This window comes from Cryptomeria japonica, chromosome 9 (genome assembly GCF_030272615.1).
Source record: "Cryptomeria japonica chromosome 9, Sugi_1.0, whole genome shotgun sequence".
NCBI lineage: Eukaryota > Viridiplantae > Streptophyta > Pinopsida > Cupressales > Cupressaceae > Cryptomeria > Cryptomeria japonica.
Window position 1 is genome coordinate 364765806 of NC_081413.1, and position 14730 is coordinate 364780535.

The following is a 14730-nucleotide window of genomic DNA, read 5'->3' on the forward strand; positions in this document are numbered from 1 at the left end:
AGAAGAGTCTTGGTCATAAGTTGCAGCTATTGGTTGATTATTGGCATTTGAATATCTATGATGAATCATTTTGTAATGCTGGTTAGTAGTACTAACAGCAATTTCTATTGATTTTTCTTAGTCCCACTACATAAGTGGAAGAGGCTGGCTTTGCCGCCTAGTTTTGGACAGTGATTCTAGTAATTCTAAAATCCATATTGTGCATTGTAAAGCTCATTAGTAGTACTAACAGCTATTTATTTGGATTGTTGCTCTTAGTCCCACTGCATAAGTGGAAGAGGCTGGTTTGTTGCCTTCTTATTTATTGTAACACTGTCCTCCCACTGAATAAGCAGTTGAGTTGATTGTAATTTCATTTTCAGTCCTCCCACTGAATAAGTGGTTGAGTGATTGTTGTTCTTTCAGTTTGGTAATCTTCAAATTGGCTAGTTGCACCGCCATACTGTTGTAGAAGTTCTTACACCCGCTGGATAAGCGGAAGGGGCTAGATTGCCGCCCAGTATTGTACTTTGCCTTTGATTTCCAGCAGATCATTGAGTGAACGATCCCCTTAGCACCGTATGCTCTCACCTTCCCACATTGGGATCTTGGTGATCGGAAAGTGGAAGGGTTACTTTCAGCAGTGTTTCTGATTTTCATTTACTAATCCCAATAGGTGCTTGTGATGTTGTAACTAGAAAAATTTGAAAAAACTTAAGGGGAATATTACACCCTGAGGAGACCTTCAAGCAATTGTTGTGGAGCAATGGAACAAGATGACCACTCCTCTACATCTTCTTGCCCATGCATTGATACCAAGATATTACAAAAAACAATTTCTTGATATGTCGGGAAGCCTTCCACGATATAGAGATTTAGAAGTGTCTGATGGGTACAAGGCAACATTCCTTAAACTCTTTCTTGATGATGATATGCGAGATTAGATTTCAAATGAGTTCATAGAGTTTGTGAATGCAAGAGGTCTAAGTATTGAAGCTCTTCATCATCGATTTAAGAAGGATGCTCATAGTTGGTGGTACCTCCATGGCCAACGATTCCAATTACTGCAGCCCTCGCAATCAAAATTATATCACAAGTTTGTTTTATTTATAATTGTATTTTACTTTGTCTTCATAAGTTGCTAGTAATTTTCTAACTTTAATACTTTAGTTTTAATAGTTTACTTTGTCTTGTCTTCATAGGTTGCTAGTTCATCTGCATCAGAAAGAAATTGTAGAACATATCCTTACATCCACTCAGTAAAGCGCAATAGCTTGCAATCAAAAAGAGCGAAGAAATTAGTATATGTGCATTCCAACTTGCATCTCCTTTCACAAAAGTAGAAAAGAAGAGGAGTCAAAGATGTGGGATATGAATGCAGAGCATATGGAGTTGGATGCTTCCACTTCTCAACTTGCAGTTGCTGCATTGGAGGACTTGGACAGTCAGAATGTTATTTGCGCAGCTTGTAGTTGGCATAAAACACTTATTGTTATGTTTGATAATTTTGGTTACCCGACAATGTATTAATTAATAGTATTGTGTTGTCACTCTCAAGTAGTTATGTGTCGATTGGTTGATGGTTGTGTACCTCTCGGCAACCGTTGAGTCCTTTAAATATGTTGTGTACCACCAAGAAAAGTAGTACGGTATAGTAGGGTGAATTGTAATCCATGGCCGACCATCTCTGATCTTCTTCTCTGTAATAATTACATGTGCGAATAAAGATATATTTTACTGTCGTGTCTTGTATACATTATCATTTGTATTATTATTCAATGTACTTGTTAATTTAAGTTTACTTCTGGTAGTTTGAGGAACCACACCATAGGTAGTAAACATTTTGGCGCCATTGCCGAGGAAAGAAATCGGGTCAGCCTTGGGTGATTCATGTTTGTAACCCCAATAAAGGTGAGAAGAGGCCACAAGGTGGTCAAGACCAAGCGATTAGGTGATTCAACGACCCTCAGCTAGAGGGAGTACAGGGACGAGTCACATGAACAAGTCAGAGCTTGGAAGTACCCGCAGTGTTGGGATGCTAGAAGTGGACGTGTACAGGATGCACACATGGCCAAGAGTGCAAGTAAAGCATCGAAATGTGGCGGTCGGAACAATCTACCTAGGTCCAACAAACCTGGAAGTACCTGGAGTGTTGGGGATGCTGGAGGTGGATGTGTAGAGGACATGTGTGTGGCCGAGAGTGCAGGGAAAGCACCGAAACGTAGCTGTCGGAACAGTCCCCTAGGTCCAACACACAAGGGAGCGAGAAACCAATTTGCAAGAACTTGTCCCTCGCTAAGGAACTGACCCGAAGACTCCTCTAATACCTTTAGAGTGAAAACAATGATGAAAACCCAGGAGAAGCAAAAAGTCCCTAAATTTCCAAGGGATGGATTGGAGGATCCCGTACGGCATTGCAAAACATGTATAACGATATGGGAGGCAAATGGCCTAGATGACCAAGACTATTGGCTAAAGGAATTTCCCGCCACCCTTCGGGGAATTGCCATTGACTGCTACACAGACCTCGACACCAAGTGCAACGCAGGATGGATTGATCTAAAGAAGGCATTCGAAGAAGAGTTCAAACTCCTGAGGGATGACGAGACTGTAGCAAAAATCTATAATACCAAGATGGGTAAAAATGAGAGTGTATGCGCTTACAACCGTAGGCTCAAAGAATTATTGAACAAGATGGAGAACCAGCCAGCCGACGGGTTGAAGTGGTGGTTCACTAAGGGATTGATCCCTTTGTTGCACAAGAAGATGAAAGTAGTGCCTCCGTCCTCGTACACTGACGCTTACAATCAAGCGATGGACATCAAGAGTGAAAACAAAACCTCAACTCGAGGGAAGAGGAAGACCGACGATGACGAGAGCACCAAAGGTAGCAATGACGAGGAATTCAAAACCGTATGAGCCTTTCAAAAAGATATGTTGAGAATAATGAAAGAATTGAAGGCCAAGAAAGGAACCAATGAAGAAAGTAATGAACCATGGTGTATTGAATGCAAAAGCGAGGGGCACATGAAAGGTAATGGTCCTAGAAATATGTTTAGTGAGATTTGCCTAGTGTTTGGGCATTCAATCAAGGAGTGCCTATACAATTTGAAGACAAGAAGTACACAACTACTCTTCACACAAAGAGAGTCTAGCCCATTGAAATCAACGAGGGCGAAACCAAATATAGTACTACTCCAGAGGATGTCCTACCATACAATGCTGACAATGTAGTGAATGGGGACACTTTGCAAGAGACTGCCAGAACAAGAAAGACAACATACAATTATTGTGCAAATGGTGTGGACCAGGTGACCATGAAGACACCAACTGCCCAAAGCAAAAAGGGTATTAATATGTTGGATGTGGAGGAACAAGAGGACGCAGTTTTGACGATCATGAGAGCATTGATGAAGAAGGCAATGTACCCAGACGCTTGTACGGAGAAGAAACGACTCTAAGAAGCTAGAGCCGAAGTAGAACAAGTGTTGGCGCAAGAACAAGTAACCTCCAATGGAACTGCAATTAGGTCATTGTGGGAGTCAGAGAAGAACATAGTTCGGCAAGTGCTACAGGCAACCATACCCATCAAGGTGGCAAACCTTCTCCAAACTATGCTGAAACTGAGAATGGAAATTACCAACATAGTTAGTGACGACATAGTCATCCAGAAACAATGTAAGCCACAAGAGGAGGAACTGACGGGAAAACCACCACCTGAAGGGAATGAGGCCATTGATCCAATGTTGCTGACGGTGAGCATCGAGAGGAAGCCGGTTGTTGTCAAGCTGGAAATAATGGGCCAAAAGTTGGCAAACACCATCATCGATGGAGGCTCGGGAGTTAATGTGGTGTCAGAGGAAACTTGGAAATGTCTGGGGAAGTCGAAACTCTGGCCATCGACCTTCCACTTGGTAGGTGCCAACCAACACGGCATCAAGTCGTTGGGAACATTGATGGAAAAAAAAGTAATGATTGGGACACAACAATTCTTCTTGGACTTCGTATTTCGTTACAGAAGAAGTCGTACAATGCACTCCTTGGGAGGGGATGCTTGATTACTGCCAAGGTGAATCATAATTGGAAGCGGAACACACTCTCCATCGAGAGTGACAAGAGGAAGAATGTCATTGACCTAAGGAATCAAGCGGTGAGTCAAGAACTGGCATCTGAGGGTGGAGAGTTAGGTATGGATGAAGGGAGGAAAGGTATGGAACCAACTAATGAAGGGGTACTCAAACTGGAAGATTGCTCTGAAGATGAGATGAGATCCCTGAATGAACTATTCCACTAGCAAATGGAGGACTACGAGGTATTTTCACCAACGTGTAATTTTCTTGAAGCGACAACTCTTGGTGAAGGGCAATCCATGCAAGCATGTAAAGCTATGGACACTACATCAAACAACACAAAGATGGAAAATAAAAGGAAAAAAATCATAAAGGAATTTCGGTTTGTGGAAAACCAAAGACCGTTCAAAGCATTCCATACTAGGTCAAGAGGTAGGTAAGAGAAACCATACGAGGTCAAGTTGTACCAAGGAGAGAATGGGTCATACAACAAAAACCTCTACGAGGTAGGAAAGTCATGCAAGAATCTGTATGGTGATCAAAAGTCGTACGGGGGTACACAGCAACCGTACAAGTTTGTTGCAAGGAAGTCATATGAGGGGATACCATTGTCGTATAGAAAAATAGAGCAGTTGTACAGGGTCGTGAGGGCACTGTATAGGATACTAAACAAGTTGTAAGGAGGACAAAGATGGATCATACCATACAAACAAAATCAATACGCCATACAAAGCAAGCTTGGAAATAAGATGTCATACAAGGGGAAATCGTACGAGTTGAAGTTGTATGCCACAGAAATTCATAGAGTAACTCATAGTTTGTACACATGTGACAAGTTGTCTGAAGAGAGAAAGTGGCTGCATGGAGAATGGTCGTACGGGGTGGGTGAGAATTCATTTAAGAAATAAGTACCACGATCGTACGAGAAGGAACTATCAAGACCGTACGAAGTGTCAAGGCCATGCGTGGGAAGTATGTCGTACGGGAATGTAATGGGCTGCCCTGTTTGTCTACCTTTGTGAGGCCTAATATTTCCTTGTCAATTAATACTCTGTTGTTTAGTTGAACCTGATGCGTTTTATGTTTGTAGGTTTCTTGTAAAAAACTCAATTTAAACATCATAGGTACTTTCTAAGCTCAATAATAATTATAACAAACAATTGGTGCACATTCGTAAATGGACATTACAAATAAATACATGCACCCATTTGAAACAGCCATGAATAACATCATTCAAACCATGAATTACATCATTCAAACCATGAATTGTTATAGTCCTGTATAGTCACAAATTAATATTCTTGAAATAACACAGGAAACATAATGTATTCAACTTCAACATCCAATGTCTATGTCCAAGCAAGAGTCAACTTTCAAGAACCTGATTTATCACAGAAGTTTCGCATAACTAAGGAGTCGATGTGACTGTGTATTTGTTGTAGATTGCAACCACCAGCTCTCCACACTCCCACGTCTAGCACTGTTCAATGACTTGGTATTAGGCTTCATCCTTCACTATTCAGCCGCCACACTATAGCATTTTCTGCACGAGCGGAGAATCACATGGCTTAAGTATTTGCTAATGCAAACTAGCCGCTGCAAATAACTCCAGTTTCATAACCTGCTATGTGTTTCTTATGTAAGGGCTACGACTTAAGAGAGGAAGGCGTCCTATTCCCAAATATTGTGCACATTAATATCAAACTCCAACGCTGTGATCAAGTGGATATCAGCCGCTGAAAAGAACACCCAGCAGCTCCCTACGCCCTCACACCCAGCTTTGTGTTCAAGCGATCAACCAATACTAACACTTAGACGTCCACAAGCTGCACCTAATTGCCATCATACATGACGCTAACAACAACAAGGGAAGTGGTATTTAGATTTAGCACGGCCCAAGCATGATGTTAGCGACCATTATCAACTGGACCACATTACCCCCGGTTTTGACTAATGCCACTACTAATGAGATAGCTGCAAACTTAGCTGGCAAGAGATCACTCTTCCTATTAGCGGAACAACTTCTACAATGCACAGCGCTGGAAATGGAAATTTCTTACTAGTCATTAAAGTCCTGCGAATTTCAGCTTGCCATTCACTAAAACTGATTTCCTTAATACAAAACAACTTTCATTTTCCAAACCAACAAATCTCCCAAACTTGGTCTTTCACAGGCGTGAGAAATGATACAAAAGAGGGGTTACATCCTCAATTGCCAAACCTCCAAAATGCACTCCCAGAGGCACAAAATTCCCAAAATAACACAATTTCCAAGATGCCAATAATGCTCAACAAGCTTCTTTATATAACTCCATTTGGGCACAAATCCCAATGCACCAAGAATGTGGAATAAAAGAATGTTATAATAAAATAATAATATCCCCTTATGTCTCCTCATTGAAAGGGAACTTTTAATTTTTCCCTTTAAACATTATTCTCAGCACTTGATAATCAATAATTAGGAACTTTTAATTTAATCGCCCAAATAATTAATGGCTCATTAAAATTTCCAAACCTGATGACGAATTAAGATCACCAAAATACTGACATTATAAAATGCATCAAATATTCCAAGACATTGAGCCACTACTAACTTACTATAAATAGTAAGTATCTGGAAACCCTACCAAAACACCTTCGAATGGACTGAAACTGAAATTGTCTAGGCCAAATCCCTCACTAATCCCTGTAAAGTCCTAGTTAGCCCTCGAGACCAAAAGGCAAAATAGGCTAACGACACATCATCTGATAACTGGCTAAAAAGGGGACATTACAGGGAATACAAGAGGGTGGAGGAACCCATACGAACTTAGTAGGTGGTCGTACGTGAGCAAGGAAGTCATGCATTGGAGTCTGTACAAACTCAAGAGCAAAAGATTGAACATCCTACAAACATCATATGGAGAACAAACGAAGCAAGGGAGGTCGTACACCCCACAAACATTGTACTGCTAGACAAGTGGAGTCATAGGACTAGGTAAGTCGTACAGAATAGAGTGTTGCAGTATTGGATGTCATACGAGGGAAGGATAAACAAAGCAATCCGTATGGGTGGAAAGGATGAGTGTAGAGAGAGACATCGTACAGAGAAGGGAAGCATTTGTACGAGGTACATACTCAGTCGTACGGATATTGTGAAACAAGACAAGAGGCAGATGCGGGCAAGCAACATGTGAAGACAGTTTGCATGAAGGGCAGCTTGGCACTTCGTACAGTTAGGAAGTTCTTACGCAAGATGAGGGAAAGGCAAGAAAAAACAGAGCAACTTCAAGTACGGCCATCAATTCTGAAGTGGAGAGTACGACTTGAACATAATTTTGATATGAAATCGTTGTTTACTGGCATCATCAAGATTGTTTTTGGAGTCTTAAAAATCACAAAAATCATGTGCGCCATGGAGTTCCATGTGGTTTTGAAGGTTTAAATTTGGTGTTGGCGACGGGGGCGCTGCCTTGGGACTCTGCAAGGGGCGCTACCCCTTAACTCCGCTAGGGGCACTACCCCCAAACCCCCATTTGATGTGGCAAGTACACTACAAGTTTGGGTCGTCCAATTCAAGCCATTGTCTATCATTAGTCTTCTCGAATATTACTTGATGTCTGCTAGTTGTCTAGAAGACTTTTTCTTTTGGTGAGGATGATGTAGTTGGCATAAAATGCTTATTGTTATGTTTGATAATTTTGATTACCCGACAATGTATTAATTAATTGTATTAAGTGGGTTGTCACTCTCGGGTAGTTATGTGTCGATTGGTTGACAGTTGTGTACCTCTCGGCAACCGTCGAGTCCTTTAAATATATTGTGTACCACCAAGAAAGTAGTACGGTATAGTCGGATGAGTTGTAATCCCTGGCCGACCATCTCTGGTCTTCTTCTCTATAATAATTGCATGTGCAAATAAAGATATATTTTACTACCGTATCTGGTATGCATTATCATTTGTATTATTATTTCTTGTACTTAATTTATCAAATATAGCAGGAAACACAGCTGATCCCTTTGGCCTTGGCAATATTTGTGAATCAACTAATGCCATTTAAGGAGGAGAAGAATCCATTAAATGATTTAAACTTAGTATAAAGTTCCAATTGTTGCAACTTAGTACAAACCCAAACGAACCCAAACGAACCCAAACCCCATTTCAAAATTGTGTTGTACCGGCAAACCGGTTCTTCGAACCCAAACTTGAACCGGAACCAAAACCAGCAACCTAGCCTACAACCTCTTGCAATAAATTTTTTATCTTATGTGTGCATTTTTCATATTTTAACTTCCAAACTTTTCTTTTGCTACTATATAATTTAAGTTACCGATTTGGGTACATGTACAAGTACGGAATCAAGTACAAAATTGTGGATACAACAAATTTTTTACCTTGGGTATGGGCACGGATACGTTTGTAAATATATTTTTTTATTATTATTATATATGTGTGTGTGTGTGTGTGTGTGTGTGTGTTCAAACATCAAAATTATAAAATATAAATTGTCACTACCATTATTACAATGATACAATCCATACAATGTAACTTTCCCATACATAAATGATAAATCCATAATTGCCAATAAATATTCATAATATCGTAAATATAATATCATATTCATAATTTGCAAAAATGATAATATTCAGCCTTCAAGTCTCAAAATGTCAATGACACAATGAAAATTCAAATAACAAGCCATATGGGATTTAATCTCCATATTCCTCTTCATCTGAAGCACCAAGCCCAAGCCCAAGGTCATCATTTGGTTCAAATTCAGCATCATTTGAACCACAATCCATTGGAATGCCACTCCCACTAGCTACATATCTCTCAAGTTCCGCAGCTGCCTCATCTATAGAGACTTGGGCAAGTTGTGCAACTATAGCATCTAAATCAGCATACTCAAGGGCTAGATCCCAATTCCTTGTTGCACCCACATTATATTCAAGTTTCATGTGACAACAGATGAAGGTTGGAGTGTATGTAGACCTAATCCTCTACTTTCTTTGCACCCAAACAATTACGTTTCACTGAGTGGATCGAGTATGTACTCCAATTTTGCTCAGCTAAAGAAGAACTTGCAACCTGTTAAAACATAATTATAAATTTATAAATTATAAAATAAAAATATTTTAATATGATAGCATCGAATGGAATTGGAAAACTATAAAAATAAAAAAATAAAAAGATACAAACTTGGGATAGAATTTTAATTGCAAGAGTCTACAAGAAAATGGAGCCTTAACCATTACATACCACCACTCATCAGCATCCATCCTATATTTGGCTTGAAGTGCTATAGCATCATGATATTCCCTCGTGACAATATTTCTAGTCTCCTCATCTGAATATATCTTTTTAAACTTAAAGGCAGCCCTATAGCCAGCAGCAACCTCTGCATCTCTATATGGTGGCACCCTCCTTGGTGTTGCAAGCATCTCTATGCTATAAAACTTTGGCATCAAAGCAAATGCTAAGAGATGTAAGCGGGTGGTCATCTTATTCCAACGGTCAACAACAATTTGTTGCACAAATGTTTCCATTGGGTCATTTTCCTTTTTCTGTATTATTTCTCTCATTTTCTCTACCATGCAATCCATGCCATCATAAATTTCAACCAAACATGGGTGATTAGTATCAACATACCTAATCATGCTCATGATGGACTCGATGAAATTCAGAACATATTTCACACGATCCCACCATTCCTCGTCAAGGATCAATGCTCTTACTTTTTGAGCTCTTTCTGTGTTGGATTGCTTCCATACACTCCACAAGGTGTTGATGACCATAGAACTCAAGGCCTCTCGCACCTTCACAAGTCGTAATAAGACAAGTGTGTGAGATGCAAATCATGTTTCGGCAACCTAACATGGCATAAAAAAATACACATCATATATCAACTATAAAAAATAAACATTAAAAAATAAAATTTAAATTAGTAATTACCTTCAACAACTCCAACTTGGAGAAGGCCCTGAATATGGCTTGTAACATATGATGATTAGTCACAAACATTTGAATATCCTTACCCTCTGTCTACACTTGTTTCACCCAATCAATTTGTGTGCCAATCTTTTGCATGATTAAATTAAGTGGATTGCACATGGTGTCCAAAAAATGTGACCATATGTAGTCTCCACTATAGACCCAGCTGCCCTCAAATTTGTAGCATTGTCCATTATGACTTGGACAACATTTTGAGGCCCCACCATGTCAATGAATTCTATGAAAATATTGGCAATGAAACTTGCATCTTTCACTTACCCCTCACAATCCATCGCTTTCAAAAGCATTGCCCCTTTAGGGCACACCGCTATAACATTGATCAATGGACTATTTTTACAATCTTTACATCCATCAAAAACAATGGACACGCCTATTTTTGGCAATGTATCTTTGATGAATTTCAATTGCGTCTCTATGGAAGCTTTCTCCTTTGCCAATAAGGTGGCTTCCACCTTTTCATACCCAAGACAACATAATCAGGAGGTGTATTGCAAAGGGTATGCACCATGTCCCTAAAGTAAGGTGATCTAACAATGTTGAAAGGAAGCCCATTGCCATAAATGCAATGACTAATGCTCTAATCTGCAACCTCTCTCATTCCATTTTTTAAGGCACTATCCAATGGGCCTCTTTTTTGTGTAACCACAACATTCTATGGTCTAGAAGATGGTGGTATTGGCATGAAAGGATGTGGGCCAGCTGGTCTTGTGGAACCACTACTACTAGAAGGCCTGCTCGAGCTTGCCTTGGCAAAAGGATGATCAGTCTTTGGTTTCTTGCTTCTCCTATCAGCTTCCTCTTGTTCTCTAATACATTCCTTAACAAGATCTTATGGTAGCCCTTTGCCATCTGACCCCTTACAGAATTTTATTCCACGTCCAGGGATGAAGAAAAGGTGATTTTTCACTTGATAGTATGAGCTGGTATTCTCAATGCCACAATGGTTACACCACCAAAAACAATTCCCACCACCAAACATTTGCTTGATCACTAGTGTATAATGCCAAAGTGGTGAATCAGCATCAATTTTAAAGGGGTTCTATTCAGTTTGGGTCTCGGCAACTGAAGTAGAGCTTGCACTTGCACTTCCTATTTGAGCCATAATGTATGATTATATGAATAATGCACCTAAAATAAAAAATAGAAACTCAACATTATTGAAAAAATTTCAAAAAAAATTGGCATTACAACCCCATATTATGCATACAAAGTGTAAAAAAATATACAATACTTCAAAAACTTGCAAAAATTAATAAAAAACTTGGAAAAAATGAGGATTCACTCACCTTTGACGGCTAAATCTTCCTTCTCCAATGATTCCTATAACTTTGATTCATGTCTCACACCTCTGTAGCCTTCACTTTCGAATAAAAATGCAATCACCTTGAAAACAAAAATGCAATCACCTTGAAAACATGCTTGTAGAGAAAAAAACTTGACAGATGCATTTATAATGTGAAGAATGAGTGTATAGAGAAAAAAATGCACCTTTATGGCGAAATTAGGGTTTTAGGCAAAACATAGGTTTGAAAAATTATTTCTAAATTAAAAAATTTGACTTTTTGACCCATGGGCCCCGTTTTTGGGCACCCACGGGCCTGGGCTTCCCCATGTTTGTTCGGGTTTGCCCTCGGCTTTGAGCCCAACCCACAAAGAACCCAATCGTTTAGGGCACACCCAGGTGCGAACCCGACTCAAAATGAGCATAGATTCGCACCCAACTCTGATTTGGGGTGCTGCCAGAAGATTCTGGTATCTTAGTATATAATAAATTCTATAATTCTAACTGTCATTGAGTTTGCATAATTCTACAATTTTATAATTTCAACAAGTTGCAAGATCTTATTTGAATGAGTAAAATTGTAGTACATACTCCTTTATCCACTCAATTAAGTGAGACCAACTTGCTGCTCAAGAAAGAAGATTTGGTCTATGTGCATTCCAACTTGCATCTCACGTCACATAGATAAGAAGTCCAATTAGAACAAGGAGGCAATAAGGAATTTGGATATAACCCTTAAGTGTGCTGACTTAGATGCTTTTGTCTCTTTAGATGAGGCAAGATCTACACATGGCATGGCTAGTGGGAGTGGCACTACACTTGTTGGTCATGCAAACAAACTTAATGTTGACCTCGATGCTCTCAATGAAGAGCAACATGAAGATTATTGATTGTAATTTTGTATTGACATGAGACATTGAATTGCTAAACTATGAGTATTTTGTTTTCATATATATATGTCATGCAAACACACTTAATGTTGACCTCGATGCTCTCAATGAAGAGCAATATGAAGATCATTGATTGTAATTTTGTATTGACATAAAACATTGAATTGCTAAACTATGAGTATTTTGTGTGTGTGTGTGTGTGTCTATAATGACCCAAAATTGGCAAAGACTCAGCTTTTTTAACTCCCTTTGGAGTTGGTTACCTACAACTATAGAAAGCCCTAAAATGTCACCATTTTGTTTACCTAAGATTGGAAATGATGCCTTTCCTACATAAACATGCCAAAAGCAACCAAATGCAATTATAAAAATGAGACTTGAATCCGAGTCAAAAATCAGCCAAACTAGTTTGGAATGAGTCCTAGCTATAATATATATGTACTATCACACCCATCCGTACTGAACTTGGAGAAAAAACCAGCCATACCCGAACTGACAGCTTAGGTTTTAGACAATCATCAATCACCATATGAACCATTAGAAATTTCTATTTAGATAGAGTTAGTCAAATAAAAATGATACATCAATTAAAGAACTTTTTTATACAATTTGTGAACTTATGTTCCTTTTCTAAAACATTATTGCAACTGGCATTGAAGAAACCACTTTTCTCATCAATGGAGATCAAGTAAAGAATGATGTCTACCCAAAATTTGTACTTGGATGTGCTAAACATAAAACTTAAAAGCATAAATTCGCAAGGACATCACAAACAAAGTCTGAACCACCACATCAAAGACAATAGAGCCACCAGGGCAGATGTATTAAAGTATTCCCAAACCTCTTATCTTCGCAGATTATAGAAAACTCTGAAACCCATTCAGGTATATGACCTTCTACACATTCTAGAGGGTTTTGCATTTAATGCTAGGCCAATTGTTTACATAGGCACAAGTTCAAATCCATGACACAACCAAGCAGTTGATCCTGCTAATTAGATGAACAAGATGATAAATGATCAAAAGGATATTTGGGCCAAACGTTGACAAATGAGGTGGTGAATGCCAGCTCAAGAGTTAAAAAGACAATTCCTCAAGATTGAACAAGCCCCATAGCCTAGCTACAAAGGTTCAAAAGCCATCTTATTGAGATACATTCTTTTTAAATAAACATATTTCATTTATAATTAAACAAGGAATTTTGGAAAAGGAAAACAAGAAGCAAGAATATAAATAGAGCTGCGTCAAAAGAAACAAAAAATAGTATAGCATGGGCATTATTTCAACGCATTCATTATAGGGATTCATTTATAAATTACCATGCATGTAGGATGTAATTAAAACACAATTAATAGATATGAATATATGCAACATGGTTTTAGACACTCATGAATTTGCTTATGAACCATGAGAATTATGTAGGTCATCCATAACATCCACATACCAAAATCAGCATGATTCTTTTGCAGAATTACAAGCAAAAAGTAAATATATAGATTATTTTGATAAAATTCCTCGAATGAAAAAAAGACTTATCAACTAAAGAGTATGTTTATAACAGTTTTATGTGTACCCAACAAACAAATCTTTCATGTTTAAAACATAGTTGCAATCTAATCATCTAAACTACAGCAGAATCAAAATGTTCTACTTACATTTGGTAGGTATTCTGCAATGATCATCATTGGAACATTTTGAGTAACAGCACCAATAAATTGAACCACATTAGGATGTCGAATTTTTTGCAGCAGTGTCAATTCATTGCAGAATGATTTCCTGCTCCCATAAGTGTACAATTAGATGTCAAGCATCAAGTATTTCTTAGTAACTTTTGGGTGTATCAATCTTATTCACTATGCAATATCCAGTACCATATGAATACTGTGTTTAGCAGTAACTTAGAAGTGTCCATGCATAAAGGTAAAACCTCAGTTTTTGAAGAGAAATTTATACTAGCTATTATCAAAATATCCCAGTAACATTGCCTTTAACAATAGTGCAGGAAAACCATAGGGGAATCAAGGAATAGTGCTTGATTTGTTACTGAAATCCTCACAAGTTGAGTTATGCAACTTAGACAGAATTATGGTTTCCGCTCCTAAGAGCAGGAGTTACTGACTAGGTTCAGGTGTGGCTCATTTCTTCAAAAATCAATGTCATTTAGATAAGTGTGCAAAAGTGGGGCATTAGAACAAGCAAGGTTAATTTTATCAGATTTCCACAATCCATTAGATTATCCCTTAGCTGCTTCTAGATTTGATTGTGTCTATTTTTTAGCATCAACGTTTCGGATCACAGTCCATGATCTATCATCAGGATGTTCACGATGTTCAAAGAGATGTAGAAAGGTAAATTGAAAATAAACAGTACAAGGTTGTCAAGGCTATGTTATACATCTCAACATAGTGAGAATAAATTGTGAAATGCATGAAAAAGAGTATTATAGAGAAGCAATTGAATGATCTACAATGTTCGAGCAAAAAGACCCAAGCAAATGTAATGTCCCCTTTTCCGCTCT

At 38.5% G+C, this 14730-nt stretch overlaps 1 protein-coding gene across 2 annotated transcripts in view; it reads right to left on the reverse strand.

The window, feature by feature from the left end:
* Positions 1–14730, reverse strand: part of LOC131076828 (integrin-linked protein kinase 1) — a 201358-nt gene that overhangs the window by 149942 nt on the left and 36686 nt on the right. For both annotated transcript variants that reach the window (XM_058014157.2, XM_058014158.2), the window contains exon 5: positions 13868–13988. In XM_058014157.2, coding sequence (XP_057870140.2) covers positions 13868–13988 — 121 coding nt within the window. The remainder of the gene's footprint in view (positions 1–13867; positions 13989–14730) is intronic.